At 39.5% G+C, this 12,637-nt stretch overlaps 1 protein-coding gene across 1 annotated transcript in view; it reads left to right on the top strand.

Moving 5' to 3' along the window:
- Positions 1-12,077, top strand: part of LOC125064788 — a 98,445-nt gene extending 86,368 nt beyond the window's left edge. Inside the window, exons 116-135 of the mRNA XM_047672014.1 lie at positions 56-679; positions 881-1,189; positions 1,275-1,577; positions 1,673-1,981; positions 2,248-2,559; positions 2,643-2,942; positions 3,031-3,510; positions 3,602-3,958; positions 4,043-4,246; positions 4,625-4,807; positions 4,893-5,081; positions 5,939-6,703; positions 6,800-6,997; positions 7,073-7,270; positions 7,521-9,623; positions 9,821-10,212; positions 10,359-10,541; positions 10,715-10,985; positions 11,070-11,314; positions 11,391-12,077. Of these exons, the coding sequence (XP_047527970.1) occupies positions 56-679; positions 881-1,189; positions 1,275-1,577; positions 1,673-1,981; positions 2,248-2,559; positions 2,643-2,942; positions 3,031-3,510; positions 3,602-3,958; positions 4,043-4,246; positions 4,625-4,807; positions 4,893-5,081; positions 5,939-6,703; positions 6,800-6,997; positions 7,073-7,270; positions 7,521-9,623; positions 9,821-10,212; positions 10,359-10,541; positions 10,715-10,985; positions 11,070-11,314; positions 11,391-11,771 (8,306 nt within the window). The 3' untranslated portion in view covers positions 11,772-12,077. The remainder of the gene's footprint in view (positions 1-55; positions 680-880; positions 1,190-1,274; positions 1,578-1,672; positions 1,982-2,247; positions 2,560-2,642; positions 2,943-3,030; positions 3,511-3,601; positions 3,959-4,042; positions 4,247-4,624; positions 4,808-4,892; positions 5,082-5,938; positions 6,704-6,799; positions 6,998-7,072; positions 7,271-7,520; positions 9,624-9,820; positions 10,213-10,358; positions 10,542-10,714; positions 10,986-11,069; positions 11,315-11,390) is intronic.
- Positions 12,078-12,637: the final 560 nt, after the last annotated feature.

Raw genomic sequence — 12,637 nt, forward strand, 5'->3', positions numbered from 1 at the left:
AAATATCATCTAAACATTTTTTATGAAAATAATAATCAATCATATTATTTTGTAGATAAACCAACAGACCCATGTACTCCTTCTCCATGTGGGCCATACAGTACGTGCAAGACTATCAACGAACAAGCGATTTGTACTTGTTTACCTGAATATCATGGTAATCCACCAAATTGTCGACCTGAATGTGTGACAAGCTCAGAATGCCCTCTTAATAGAGCGTGCATTAAGCTAAAATGTGTTGATCCATGTACTGGCACGTGTGGCGAAAATACTCAATGCCGAGTTCACCGTCACAGTCCATATTGTACTTGCCTCGAAGGTTTTGAAGGAGATCCATTTACAAGATGTACTAAAGAAAAAATAATGACAGCAGTAGCTACAAGTCCTTGTGAACCAAATCCTTGTGGGCCATTTGCTTACTGTCAAGACATCTATGGGTCAGCGTCTTGCAGTTGTAAGCCAGGCTACTTTGGCTCTCCTCCACGCTGTTCTCCAGAATGCACAATTAATGAAGATTGTTCTAGAGATAAGGCTTGCGTACGCGAAAAATGCGTTGATCCTTGCGTTGGATCATGCGGCAGCAATACAGAGTGCCGAGCGGCTAATCATTTGGCAATTTGTACATGTCTACTAGGCTATCGAGGAGACCCATTCGTAGGATGTTACGAAATAGAAAAAGGTATATTTGTGTTATATTTACATATATAGCAATAATGTTGTTAAGAAGTATTTTTTCATAATTTATTACACTTTTGCTTCTGTTTTCTTACACTAATTTTCAATTCTTTATAATTACCTAAAGCAAATGTCGAAAAATTTAACACTTTAGTTTAAGCTTTATTTTATAACCTTAATCTAATATTTGTCATAATATAAATAGATGCAGAGCCAGTACCGAAGCCGGATTCCTGTACTCCATCACCGTGCGGTATCAATGCTTTATGTGATAATGGAACTTGTTCATGCATACCTGGATATTATGGCAATGGTTATATTGAATGTCGACCTGAATGTACAACAGATAGTGAATGTCAAAAACAGTTTGCTTGTATCAATTACAAATGTATAGATCCCTGCAAGAATGCATGCGGTACAGACGCTATCTGCAATGTTTATAATCATTTAGCTATATGTGAATGTCCAGCGCCATTACGCGGAGATCCGTTTATTGCTTGTCGTCGTGTAACAGGTTAGTATTTTTTATTTATTAAAATTTCCCTGAATTCGAACAGTGAAGTGAATCAATATAAAATACAATATTATTAATATTTCAGCGCCAATAGTAACAGATCCATGTTCACCAAATCCATGTGGACCGAATAGCGTTTGTCGGGCAGCAGGCACAGTGGCCCATTGTTCTTGTCGATCAATGATGTACGAAGAACCGCCAAGCTGCCGACCTGAATGTCGAGTTGATTCTGACTGTTCACCGAGTCTTGCCTGTCGTAATAATAAATGCCGTGACCCTTGTCCGGGCTCTTGTGGCACACACGCTATTTGTCATACCAACTCACATTCTCCAGTTTGTAGCTGCCCCAGTCATTATACTGGCGATCCATTTACTCGATGTTTGGAAGGTAATATATACACTAGAGAAAGTAGTATTATATTTATAGTATTGTATTATATCATAATATAATTTTAAAATAATTGCGTTTTCTATTTCAAACAGTTACAGAACTGGAACCTGAAATTAAGTCACCGTGTCCGAACTGTGGACCTAATGCTGATTGCATTAATGGTGTTTGTCAGTGCCGGTCTGGATATCACGGCGCTCCTCCATTCTGTCGTGTTGAATGCCTTAAATCTAATGACTGTGCCTGGAACCTCATGTGTTTAAATAGGCATTGCACTGATCCTTGTCCCGGAGCATGCGGTCTTAATGCTGTTTGTACCGCAGTTGCTCACGAGCCACGCTGCACCTGTCCCCCACCCACTAGCGGAAATCCTCTTATTGAATGTCGACCCACCGTGAATATTCGTAAGATAGATTTAACTGGAAGATTGCTTTTGATTATAATATGTTTAAATATATTGCTAGTGAAAATGAATTTAGGGTTTAAGATTGCGACAAACTTTTGTTTTCGCTTTTAAAACTTAGGCATGGGTTTTACTTGCGAAACTGAGTGAGTCGTAATTTTTTTTATGTGACCTCTATGCAGAATCTAAGCAAAAATGCTTGTTATATGATTTGCTTACTTGCACTTTAAACTTTAATAAAACATAAGAAATACCTACATTTTTCAGCAAAACAACCAGACCTATGTAATCCATCTCCTTGTGGTCCCGGCGCAATATGTCGCGCAAGAGGGAATGGCGCGTCTTGCGAATGTGAGCCAAGCTTGCGCGGTGACCCGTACACCGGATGTAGGCCAGAATGTATTGCTGACTCGGACTGTTCTCCTAATCGCGCTTGTATACGATCACATTGCCGTGACCCTTGTCAAGGTACATGTGGAATAGGTGCGGAGTGCGAAACAATAAACCACATACCACTTTGCTCATGCCCATCAGGAACAAGAGGAAATGCATTTGAAAAATGTGATATCATAACAACAGGTTAATAATTCATAAAATTTAATATATTAATTAAAATATAATTTTTTTATGGAATTATTATACATATTTTTCTATTTATGTAGCTCCTCCTTGCAAACCATCTCCATGCGGTCCTGGCGCACTTTGTAACGCGGTCGGTGACAACGCAGTATGCTCCTGTCCTAGTGGAACGATGGGAGATGCAGGCTCCACGGGTTGTCGACCGGAATGTGTTGTCAGCTCTGAATGTCCTCGTGATCGAGCCTGTATTCGTAATAAATGTATCGACCCATGCGTTGGTGCTTGTGGAAATGGAGCCTTTTGTCGCGTTTTCGATCATGCACCAATATGCTCATGCCCACCTTCTACCACAGGCGATCCATTCCTAGATTGCAGACTCAGGGGTAAATAAATAATTAACATTTTAATAAATAATAAACAATTATAATTATAATTAAAAAAATACTTATTGAACAAACATGTTATTTTTAGAGACACCACCAACGAGTCCAACGGTATTCGATCCTTGCGATCCAAACCCTTGTGGTCCACACGGAACATGCCGTGATGGATTCTGCTCTTACCCTGAGTGTATAGTCAATGATGACTGTCCCGGTGACCGAGCGTGTATTAATAGAAAATGTTCCGATCCTTGCATAAACGCCTGTGGTATCAATGCAATATGCACAGGAGTTCGACATTCTGCCGTTTGTTCGTGTCCTGTTGGCTATACCGGTTATCCATTTGTGCGTTGTGAACAAATCACTACCGTCACCGTAGCGCCACCGGTGCCTGAATGTTTACACGATGAACAGTGTGCCGACAGCGCAGTTTGTGTCGATTCCAGATGTACATCTGTTTGTGTACTTACAAATTGTGGCATAAATGCTCGATGCCTAGCTAAACAACATAGAGCCCGATGTGCCTGCTTACCGGGCTATGAAGGTGACGCGTATATAGGATGCCATTCAGGTATATACAATATTTATTTGTAATTATACAATAAAGTTTTTTTTTACCATCGTTTACATAGTATATTTATACTTGTCCTTTTTTGTGACAGCTCAATGCCATAGCAATAATGACTGCCCTGACGACGAGGGCTGCGAAAGCGGCACCTGTATCAAAATGTGCCTACGCATGCGTTGCGGTTCTGAAGCTCAGTGCTATACGAGAGGTCACGTGGCATCTTGCGAATGTATTCGTGGAACTCGTGGAGATCCATGGGTGGGCTGTCGCAAAGACGAATGCACTATTGATGAAGATTGTCCGAACTGGTTAGCTTGTAAAGGAAAAGTTTGTCAAGATCCTTGTTCCGGAGCTTGTGCGTTTGGCGCTATCTGCAACGTCATACGTCATAACCCGACATGTGAATGTCCACGCGGCACAAAAGGAAATCCTCAGATTGAATGCAAAACAGGTTTGCCTTATTCATTTTGTAATTATTTAAATACAGAGAAATAGTTTGTAAATTATATTAAATTTTCATCTTAATTATTATCAGTGCAAGACCAATTTGAGTGTGGAAACGATGCAGAATGTGGGCCGGGATTGGCCTGCTTACAAGGAAACTGTAAGAATCCGTGTGAAGAAACATCTTGTGGAACTCGAGCCGTGTGTCGCGTTGCAAATACATTACCATTCCGCACCCTAGTATGCGAATGTCCCCAACCCTTGACTGGTGATGCTTCGATCCAATGCAGTCCTCGTAAGTCAAGAAAAAATTTAATGATATTGACTAATAAAGAAATAATATTTTTTTTTACTATTTTAATCAATAGGTTTATAAAAAGATATGCAAGTGGTTTACCAGGCGAGACTATACGCAGGTCATTAAATTTGTACGTACGTGTATAAAAATCTTTTTCGCCTTTTTTACAATGTATAATACACACCATTTCTTGTTTGTAAATACATGTGTTATTCTTTCGGCATCGGATAACTTAAGATTCACATCGCATGGCACCTCGTAAAATATTATTTGAAAATTTTATCACCTGTTCTTTTTAAATGTCATAACGGGTTTAATGCTATAAAATTTCTGCAGTATGCAGGTATTTTCTTATCAAAATATGTACTTTTCAAGGCGGACAATGCACAGAAGACACGGATTGCGGTGACGAAGAAAAATGTTTAGACCGACAGTGTAAAAGCGTATGTGCATCGGGAGCATGTGGTGTTGGAGCAGAATGTCACGCTCGCGCTCATCGCGTCACATGCACGTGTGTTCCGCCACTACAGGGAGATCCAAACGTCGCATGTACACCAAGTAATTAACATATGCAAACCTTCTATATATTTGAATTATAGCCTTAAATAAACTATTTCTAAAAAAACAAATATTATTTCTACAGGTGTATCTGGGCCGATGTGCTTATCTGACGAGGAATGCGGCGCAGCAGAGGCGTGTGTAGGTCAGCGCTGCGTGTCGGCTTGCGCAAACGCTTGTGGTGCAGGCGCATTGTGCGAGGCTCATGCACATCGCGCTCGCTGCCGCTGCCCTCCTGGAACCGCTGGTGACCCGGCTCGCTCTTGTTATATACGTAAGTATATATTACCAGTTTATTAATTATCAAAATGTTGTAACATATTTGACGTCTGCTTAACAATGTATTTACCTAAATACAATAACTAAGTGTAATACTTTATAATGAATAATTAAATAAGCTTTGAAAAAAAAAACATAAAAGATAAAAGTAGCGGTTTACTTCTATCTGTATCTCCGCTTACTTCTAACTACTCCATGGATTTTAACATGATTACCCCTATTACAATGAGAAATAAACGAGGAAGTTTTATACAAATTTTTGTTAATATATTGTACAAAATGGCTAAATTTTAGGATATAAATTATATTATGACACCGTACTAGAAAACTGTAGGTCTTAAAAATGCCTATAAATGATTATATTCTTATATTGTATTGTATATATATAAATATTATTAGTCATTTGCCAGGCCGTATTCTTAAATTAATTATAAATCCTTATGCATATAACTATATTACTTACCTTGAGCATTTAACCATAGATTAAATTAGTGTATTACACTATATCATTCGAATGAATACTCTATAATATATATATCACCGATTAAAAATTACGTGTAACCAGAAAAATTGTTCGCTCCAAAACGGTTGTAACAACAAAATTTTGAGCTTGGCACTTAAAATTACCCAAATTTCAAACCAATTTTTATAACATTCTTATTTCTAATATTGAAATTGCGCCAGAAATATTAAGTAGGTATATTTCAAATATACCTACTTAAGAAATATGAAGTAGGTATATTTCAAATATACCCACTTCATATTTCTGGCGGAATTCTCAATTAAAATTGGAAGAAGTTAGCTAGCCCTTAATAAATGTACATATATAACATTTCTTTAATTTTTCCACAGCGGAATGTACTTCAGACGAAGACTGTCCATTTGATAAGAGCTGTATCAATAACTATTGCCGTGACCCGTGTAGTTTCGGAGGTCCTTGTGGTCGAGATGCTGTCTGTGAAGTTATCGCTCATGTGGCCACTTGTCGCTGTCCACCTGGCACACAGGGTGATCCACGTCGAGCTTGCGTTTCAGGAATATGCCAATATAACGAAGACTGTGATGATACTCAAATATGTAATAGATTAAACCGATTCTGTCAACCAGCATGCTCCGAAAGCAGTTGCGCTCCAGGTGCAGTCTGCACCCCCAATCGTCATCTACCCATATGTGAATGTCTACCAGGACACAGTGGAGATCCATTCCTCCGCGGTTGTGTTGCAATTCAGCTCTCGGATGAATGTACTACTGATGCTGACTGTGCCCGACCGCTTGGTTGTGTGAACTCTCGGTGCGTCGACTTATGTCAAGGAAATCCTTGCGATGCTGGTCTTTTCTGTAAGACTGTGGACATATTACCCTTACGAGCTGTGGCCTGTGTTTGTCCGGATGGAGGCCGTGTGGCACCTGATAGTGGTTGTCGCAATCCACCCGAGGCAGAATGCTCATCTAACTCTGATTGCACTAAAAATCAAATCTGCCAACGAGGAAAATGTATCGACGCTTGTAAAGCATCCCCTTGCGGACATAATGCGCTCTGTGAAACGGATGATCATCTATCACGTTGTACTTGTCCGCCAGGATACACTGGAAATCCAAGAATAGAATGCAACACAGGTACTTATTTGTCTTTACCTACTTTTTATGATTAGGTTTATAGAGGTACGTTTTTACATTTTTTTTCTAATTAATTTACTACTATATCTCTCACAGAACCGAGGCAACCATCTATTTTCGAATGTTACAAAAATGAAGAATGTGGACCTGAACAAGCATGTACTGAACGAACTTGTATCAATCCATGTATGGATGCATGTGGATCTGGCGCTTTGTGTCGTGTAATAAACCATGAACCCCAGTGTTCTTGTCCTATTGGTTACACAGGCAACGCCAAAACACGTTGTACACCTCGTAAGTTCCCTTTCTTTAAATCTTCTTTATAAAAACGAATAGAACAAACAAAATTAATCTTTATACTTTTTACAGCATCACAAGATAAATCTGTTATACCAGTTGGATGTAAAGCGAACTCTGACTGTCCATTATCCAAAGCCTGTATAAACGGTGCATGCGCTAATCCTTGTCTTTGCGGTACAAATGCGGAATGCACTGTAGTGAGACATCATCCGGTATGCTTTTGCGAGCGCAATCATTCTGGAAATCCATACATTGGATGTATTAAAGGTAAAAAAATGTTATATTTTTATGAATCCTCTTGATAAATTACAATATTTTAAATTTTTTTATTAAACTATTGGACAGTTATACTGGTCCAGTTTTTAAATACTAAGCTTACGTAGAATTATGAAATTACTTTTAAATATTATTTTAAAATAATGAAATATATATACGTATATCACTGTTAAGGGGAAAAACAAGTAAAGATAAATTTTATTAAAATTAATTTAATATTTATTTACCATTTTATTTATAGTTGATTGTACGTCTGATTCGGAATGTCAAGATAGTGACATGTGTTACAACGGAGCCTGTGTCAATCCTTGCGTTGTAGAAGCTCCGTGTGCCATAAGTGCTGAGTGTTACGGAGAAGGTCACCGACCTAAATGCCGCTGTCCTGTGGCTACAACTGGAAACCCATACGATAAATGTCAAGCATCCGAATGTGAAATAGATTCCGACTGTAACGATGATAACGTTTGCATCAAAGGTGTTTGCCATAACGCCTGCTCGCCCGAGGGACGTAACCAATGTGCCTACAATGCTATTTGCTTTGCCAGAAACCACGCTGCATCTTGCAAATGTCCACCATCACTACCATTAGGCGACCCGCTAAGCGTATGTGAAAAATCAATAGTACTCGGTGAACCAGAATGTAGAATGGATGGAGACTGTCCAGGTGGGCAAGCTTGTCTTAGAGACGAATGTCGCGATGCTTGTGAAGAACTGAAACCATGCGGCGAGAAAGCGCGTTGTACAGTTTCTGACAGTGTTCCTTTCCGCACTTTAATATGCCGCTGCCCAGATGGTTACATACCAGATGAAAGAGGATCCTGTAAACCAGCTCAACTACCACCGCTTAGCTGTTCTACGGATGAGGATTGTAGTGATCAGGAGTCATGTGTAAATAGAATGTGTAGAAATCCTTGTAACTGCGGAGAAAATGCAGAATGCTATATTCGTAACCATAGGCCCGTTTGTTCCTGCCGTGATGGCTTTGACGGTGATCCTTATCGTCAGTGTCGCATCGTTGGCTGTCGCTCTAACTCAGAATGTGAAACACACGAAGCCTGTGTAAATGGCAATTGTGTCAGTCCATGTTTGTTAAATAGCACATGTGGTTCTAATGCTGAGTGTTTTGTAGAAAGGTCACAACCACTATGTCGCTGCCGTTCTGGATTTGAGGGTGACGCTTATTCTGGTTGTAATGCTATTGAATGCAGATCAAATGGTGACTGTCCGCAAGATAAACAATGTCGTGCTCACAGGTGTATTAATCCATGCCTTACATCAAATCTATGTGGAAACAATGCTGAGTGCTTAGTTCGTAATCATATAAGTGTATGCAAATGTAACCAAGGTTACACTGGCAGTCCTTATATAGAATGCAGACTTCAAAAAACAGCAGAATGTTATGTAGACGCAGACTGTCCATCAAAATTAGCTTGTTTATCTGCCAAATGTGTGAATCCATGCACGGCATTGCAGCCTTGTTCAACACCAGCTCATTGTGAAGTATCTCCCACATTACCCGTTCGCACAATGATCTGTTCCTGTCCTCCAGGTTATGTCAGTAGTGGTAAAGGCATCTGTCGCCCAACCACTCCGATTCTAGAAGTAGCTTGTGAGATAGATAAAGACTGTACGTCTAACCATGCTTGTATAACTTCGGTTTGTAAAAATCCATGCGAATGTGGACCAAACACTGATTGTCAAATTAAAGATCACAAACCAGTATGTGCTTGTAGGCCCGGCTTTATTGGCGATCCACGCTCAGGATGTTATGATATTAAATGTCAAGCTGATAGCCATTGCGCAGACGATGAGACTTGTATAAATAACCGTTGTGTGCCCGCTTGCACAATTGAGCCTGATATCTGTGGAAAATTTGCCGAATGCTATGGCGTTGAACATCGCGCTTCTTGTCGCTGCCAAATTGGCACTATTGGTAATCCAGCCTTGGCATGTTCGCCGATCAGCTGTCGTGCAAACTCTGACTGTCCACCCCAAAAATCATGCATCAACTCAAAATGTGTGGAACCGTGCACTTCAAATAATTGCAATGAACCTGCTGAATGTCGAGTACATCTTCACGAAGTTTATTGTGTCTGTCCACCGGGATACCAGAGTACTACTGAAGGCTGCAACAAAACAGAACCACTCTGTAATAATGACTTAGATTGCCCACCTGGTACCGCGTGCTTAGAAAATAAATGCGAAAATCCTTGCTTGAACATAAATCCCTGTGGCATAAATGCAGAATGTAAACTTATTGATACATTACCAGTAAAAACAATGATATGTGAATGTGAACCTGGTTATAGAGGCAATGCTCTTGTTCAATGTACACCTTATAAACGTAAGTTTAAAAATTAATATTGTTCATTATTACTTACCATTTACTTTATTTATTCATGTAAATTTTGATAACTTTTATTTTAAAAGCAGTTTTATTACGGTCGTCTTTATTTTCTACTACCTTTGTTATTTATTAATCTTTCTAAAAAAAGATGATCATCTTTTAAATTAAGTAATATTTGTCTTAATTCCTTTCAGCTCCCATCACAAAGTGCGTACAAGGCCAAGGAGTGAACGACAACGGAGAATGTGTTCCTTGTCTTCAAAACGAGGGTCGTATTGTAGATGCACGTGGTCGCTGCGTTTGTGACTTAGATCGTGGATTTATGGTGCATGGAGATGCATGCGTACCAGCTGGCTGTCGTGTCGACGATGAGTGTGATGATTCTTCGCGCTGCGTTAACGGAAAGTGTGTGCCAGCATGTGAAGCCGAACCATGTGGGCTACATGCGACTTGCGAAGCCATCAATCACCGTTCACGATGCACTTGTATAACTGGCTATATCGGCAATCCAAGAGTGCACTGCAATGCTACCTCAACACCTAACATCACTAATTATAGAACAGATTTCCCTCTACCAGATATGCAGGTGAGCTTAAAACGATTACCATTAAATAATTCTAATTAGTTAACTTTTTATTTATTTATAATAATTAATATTGTTATTACTTTATTATTTAATTATGTATTTACATATGAACTTCATTTACGTACTCTAACATATATTTTTTTAAGGTACATTGTCTCGCTAATGGAGTGAGTGTAAGCCTCAAGATTAAAGATTTCAATGGAGTATTATACGTAAAAGGCTATAGCAAAGATGAGCGGTGTCGTCTAGTTGTTCATACAACTGTGAATCAAGAAAGACCAGTAGATTTCACTGTATTCTTTGGTGACTGTGGATTAGTTCATGTCAATGTGAGTATTATTTATTTTTTATCAATCTCGTATTTCATAATCAACATGGTTTGTATGAATACCGTAAGATATGAAAACATTCAAAAACTTGCTAAAGATTATAAAAATGTATTAAAGATATAATAGATTTTCCTAATTTTGAGTTTTCATGACGTTTTTCATTTTACTTGCAGGGCCTAGCAAGTTTCGTTTTAGTGATGCAAAAACATCCTAAACTTGTAACATCAAACGCTAAAGCTTTCCACATTAAGTGTATATATCAAACTGGAGAGCAAAATGTGACACTAGCTTTCAATGTATCTATGTTAACAACCGCGGGCACCATTGCAAACACTGGCCCTCCGCCTACTTGTTCTATGAGGATCGTCTCTCGTACTGGTGACGAGGTCAGCTCTGCAGAGATTGGAGAAAATTTAGTGTTGCAAGTCGATGTTCAACCGTCCAGTAAGTTTCAAATAATGTTTAATCTTATACTAAATACATAATGCCCACAATATTGCTTAAAATAATCATTTCGACAATTATTAGGTATATACGGAGGATTCGCTCGCAGTTGTATTGCAAAGACTAGCGAAGTATCAACAAACATAGAAAATGAGTACACGGTTACCGATGAGGATGGTTGTGCTACTGACGCGGCTATCTTTGGGGAATGGGAAAGAAGCGAAGACGGTAGTGCTTTGCGCGCTGCGTTTAACGCCTTTAAGTTCCCTAGCAGCGACAATATTAGATTCCAATGTAATATAAGAGTCTGTTTTGGAAAATGTCAACCGGTAAGTTTAGAACAATATTTTGAATCCCTTCCAATATTTATACTAATTTGTATTAATTTAACTTAAATGCATCTAGGTTAACTGTCGCGGTTCCGACGCGTTTGGAAAGCGCCGTAAACGAGAAACGATCGACACAGATGGCCCGCTATCGGGTCAACTTCGAGAGGAGGTAACAGTCGAGTCAAACGAGATCTTTACGCTGGAGAGACGCGACCCGTCCCGGGCGGCACGGCAACGCGATGGCTCGGGCACGGAGCCAGGTGGTACGACAGGCGGAGGCGAAGTGTGCGTTTCTGCAGCTGGACTGGCCGTAGCGCTGGCGTTAACGGCGCTGTTGGCGCTCGTAGCGGTGGCAGCAGCGGTAGCGTGTTGGTTGGTTGCGTGGCGCCGATCGCGCCCACCACCCGCACCATTACCGCATCCGCCCGATTTCCCAAACCCGCTGTTCCAGCGCTGAGCCGTCGCTCGCAGCTAGTCCATGCCCCGCTCCTCCGCCGGCGCCGGGCGGTGTCGGCTCTTCCTCTTTCACTCACTGGTTAATCTGTGCGTGCCGTCGGAGGACCGCCGGGCTAGGACGCCACGGGCGCTGCGGCACCGTAGCCGCAACCCTCGAGCGCTCGCGGCGTCCTGATTAGGTTATGTTAATTATATTTTACTTTAATAATTATTAACTTAGACTCGTCGCCTCCTCTGAACTATGTGATAAATAATAAATATTCGAAATCACCATATTTTTGTAAAATAATTATTGAATCTAGATCTTAAGCAATTAATAATTAAATAAAAAATAATGAATAAAATATCTTGTACTTTTTACTATCGTTGCGATTTAATAATTTTTTTCGTAGCGATGAGAGATCACCAATATATTACTGAAATAAACGTCCTTAAAATCTAAAGATAATACAGACTTACTAAGGAGACGTTAAAATATTATCCATAATTTGCATTTACAATTGCTACATAAACGTCGACATATATTAAAACAAAAAAAAAACAGTTCTATCATTTTTATTCATACCAGAAAGAAATTAACGCCTTATATGGTTGAAAACAGTAGTAAGACAAATTAGTGAAAGATGGACTAAATTTTTTAAAACATTTAAATTATTTAGATAAAGCTGCTTTGATTGACGCACAGTCTCAATTTTAAATTATACAAAGAGGCAAAAAATTAAGAAAAAAATGCCCATTAAAGAGATGAATTGACCGTAACTTATAGCGCAAAATCTCAGTACCGGACAGCGCGTCTATTACGATACGAGTCAATGTTAAAACTATTTACAGATTACACCTACATAATTCTTGGAAACTGGCAGATAA

This window comes from Vanessa atalanta, chromosome 6 (assembly GCF_905147765.1).
Source record: "Vanessa atalanta chromosome 6, ilVanAtal1.2, whole genome shotgun sequence".
Lineage (NCBI taxonomy): Eukaryota > Metazoa > Arthropoda > Insecta > Lepidoptera > Nymphalidae > Vanessa > Vanessa atalanta.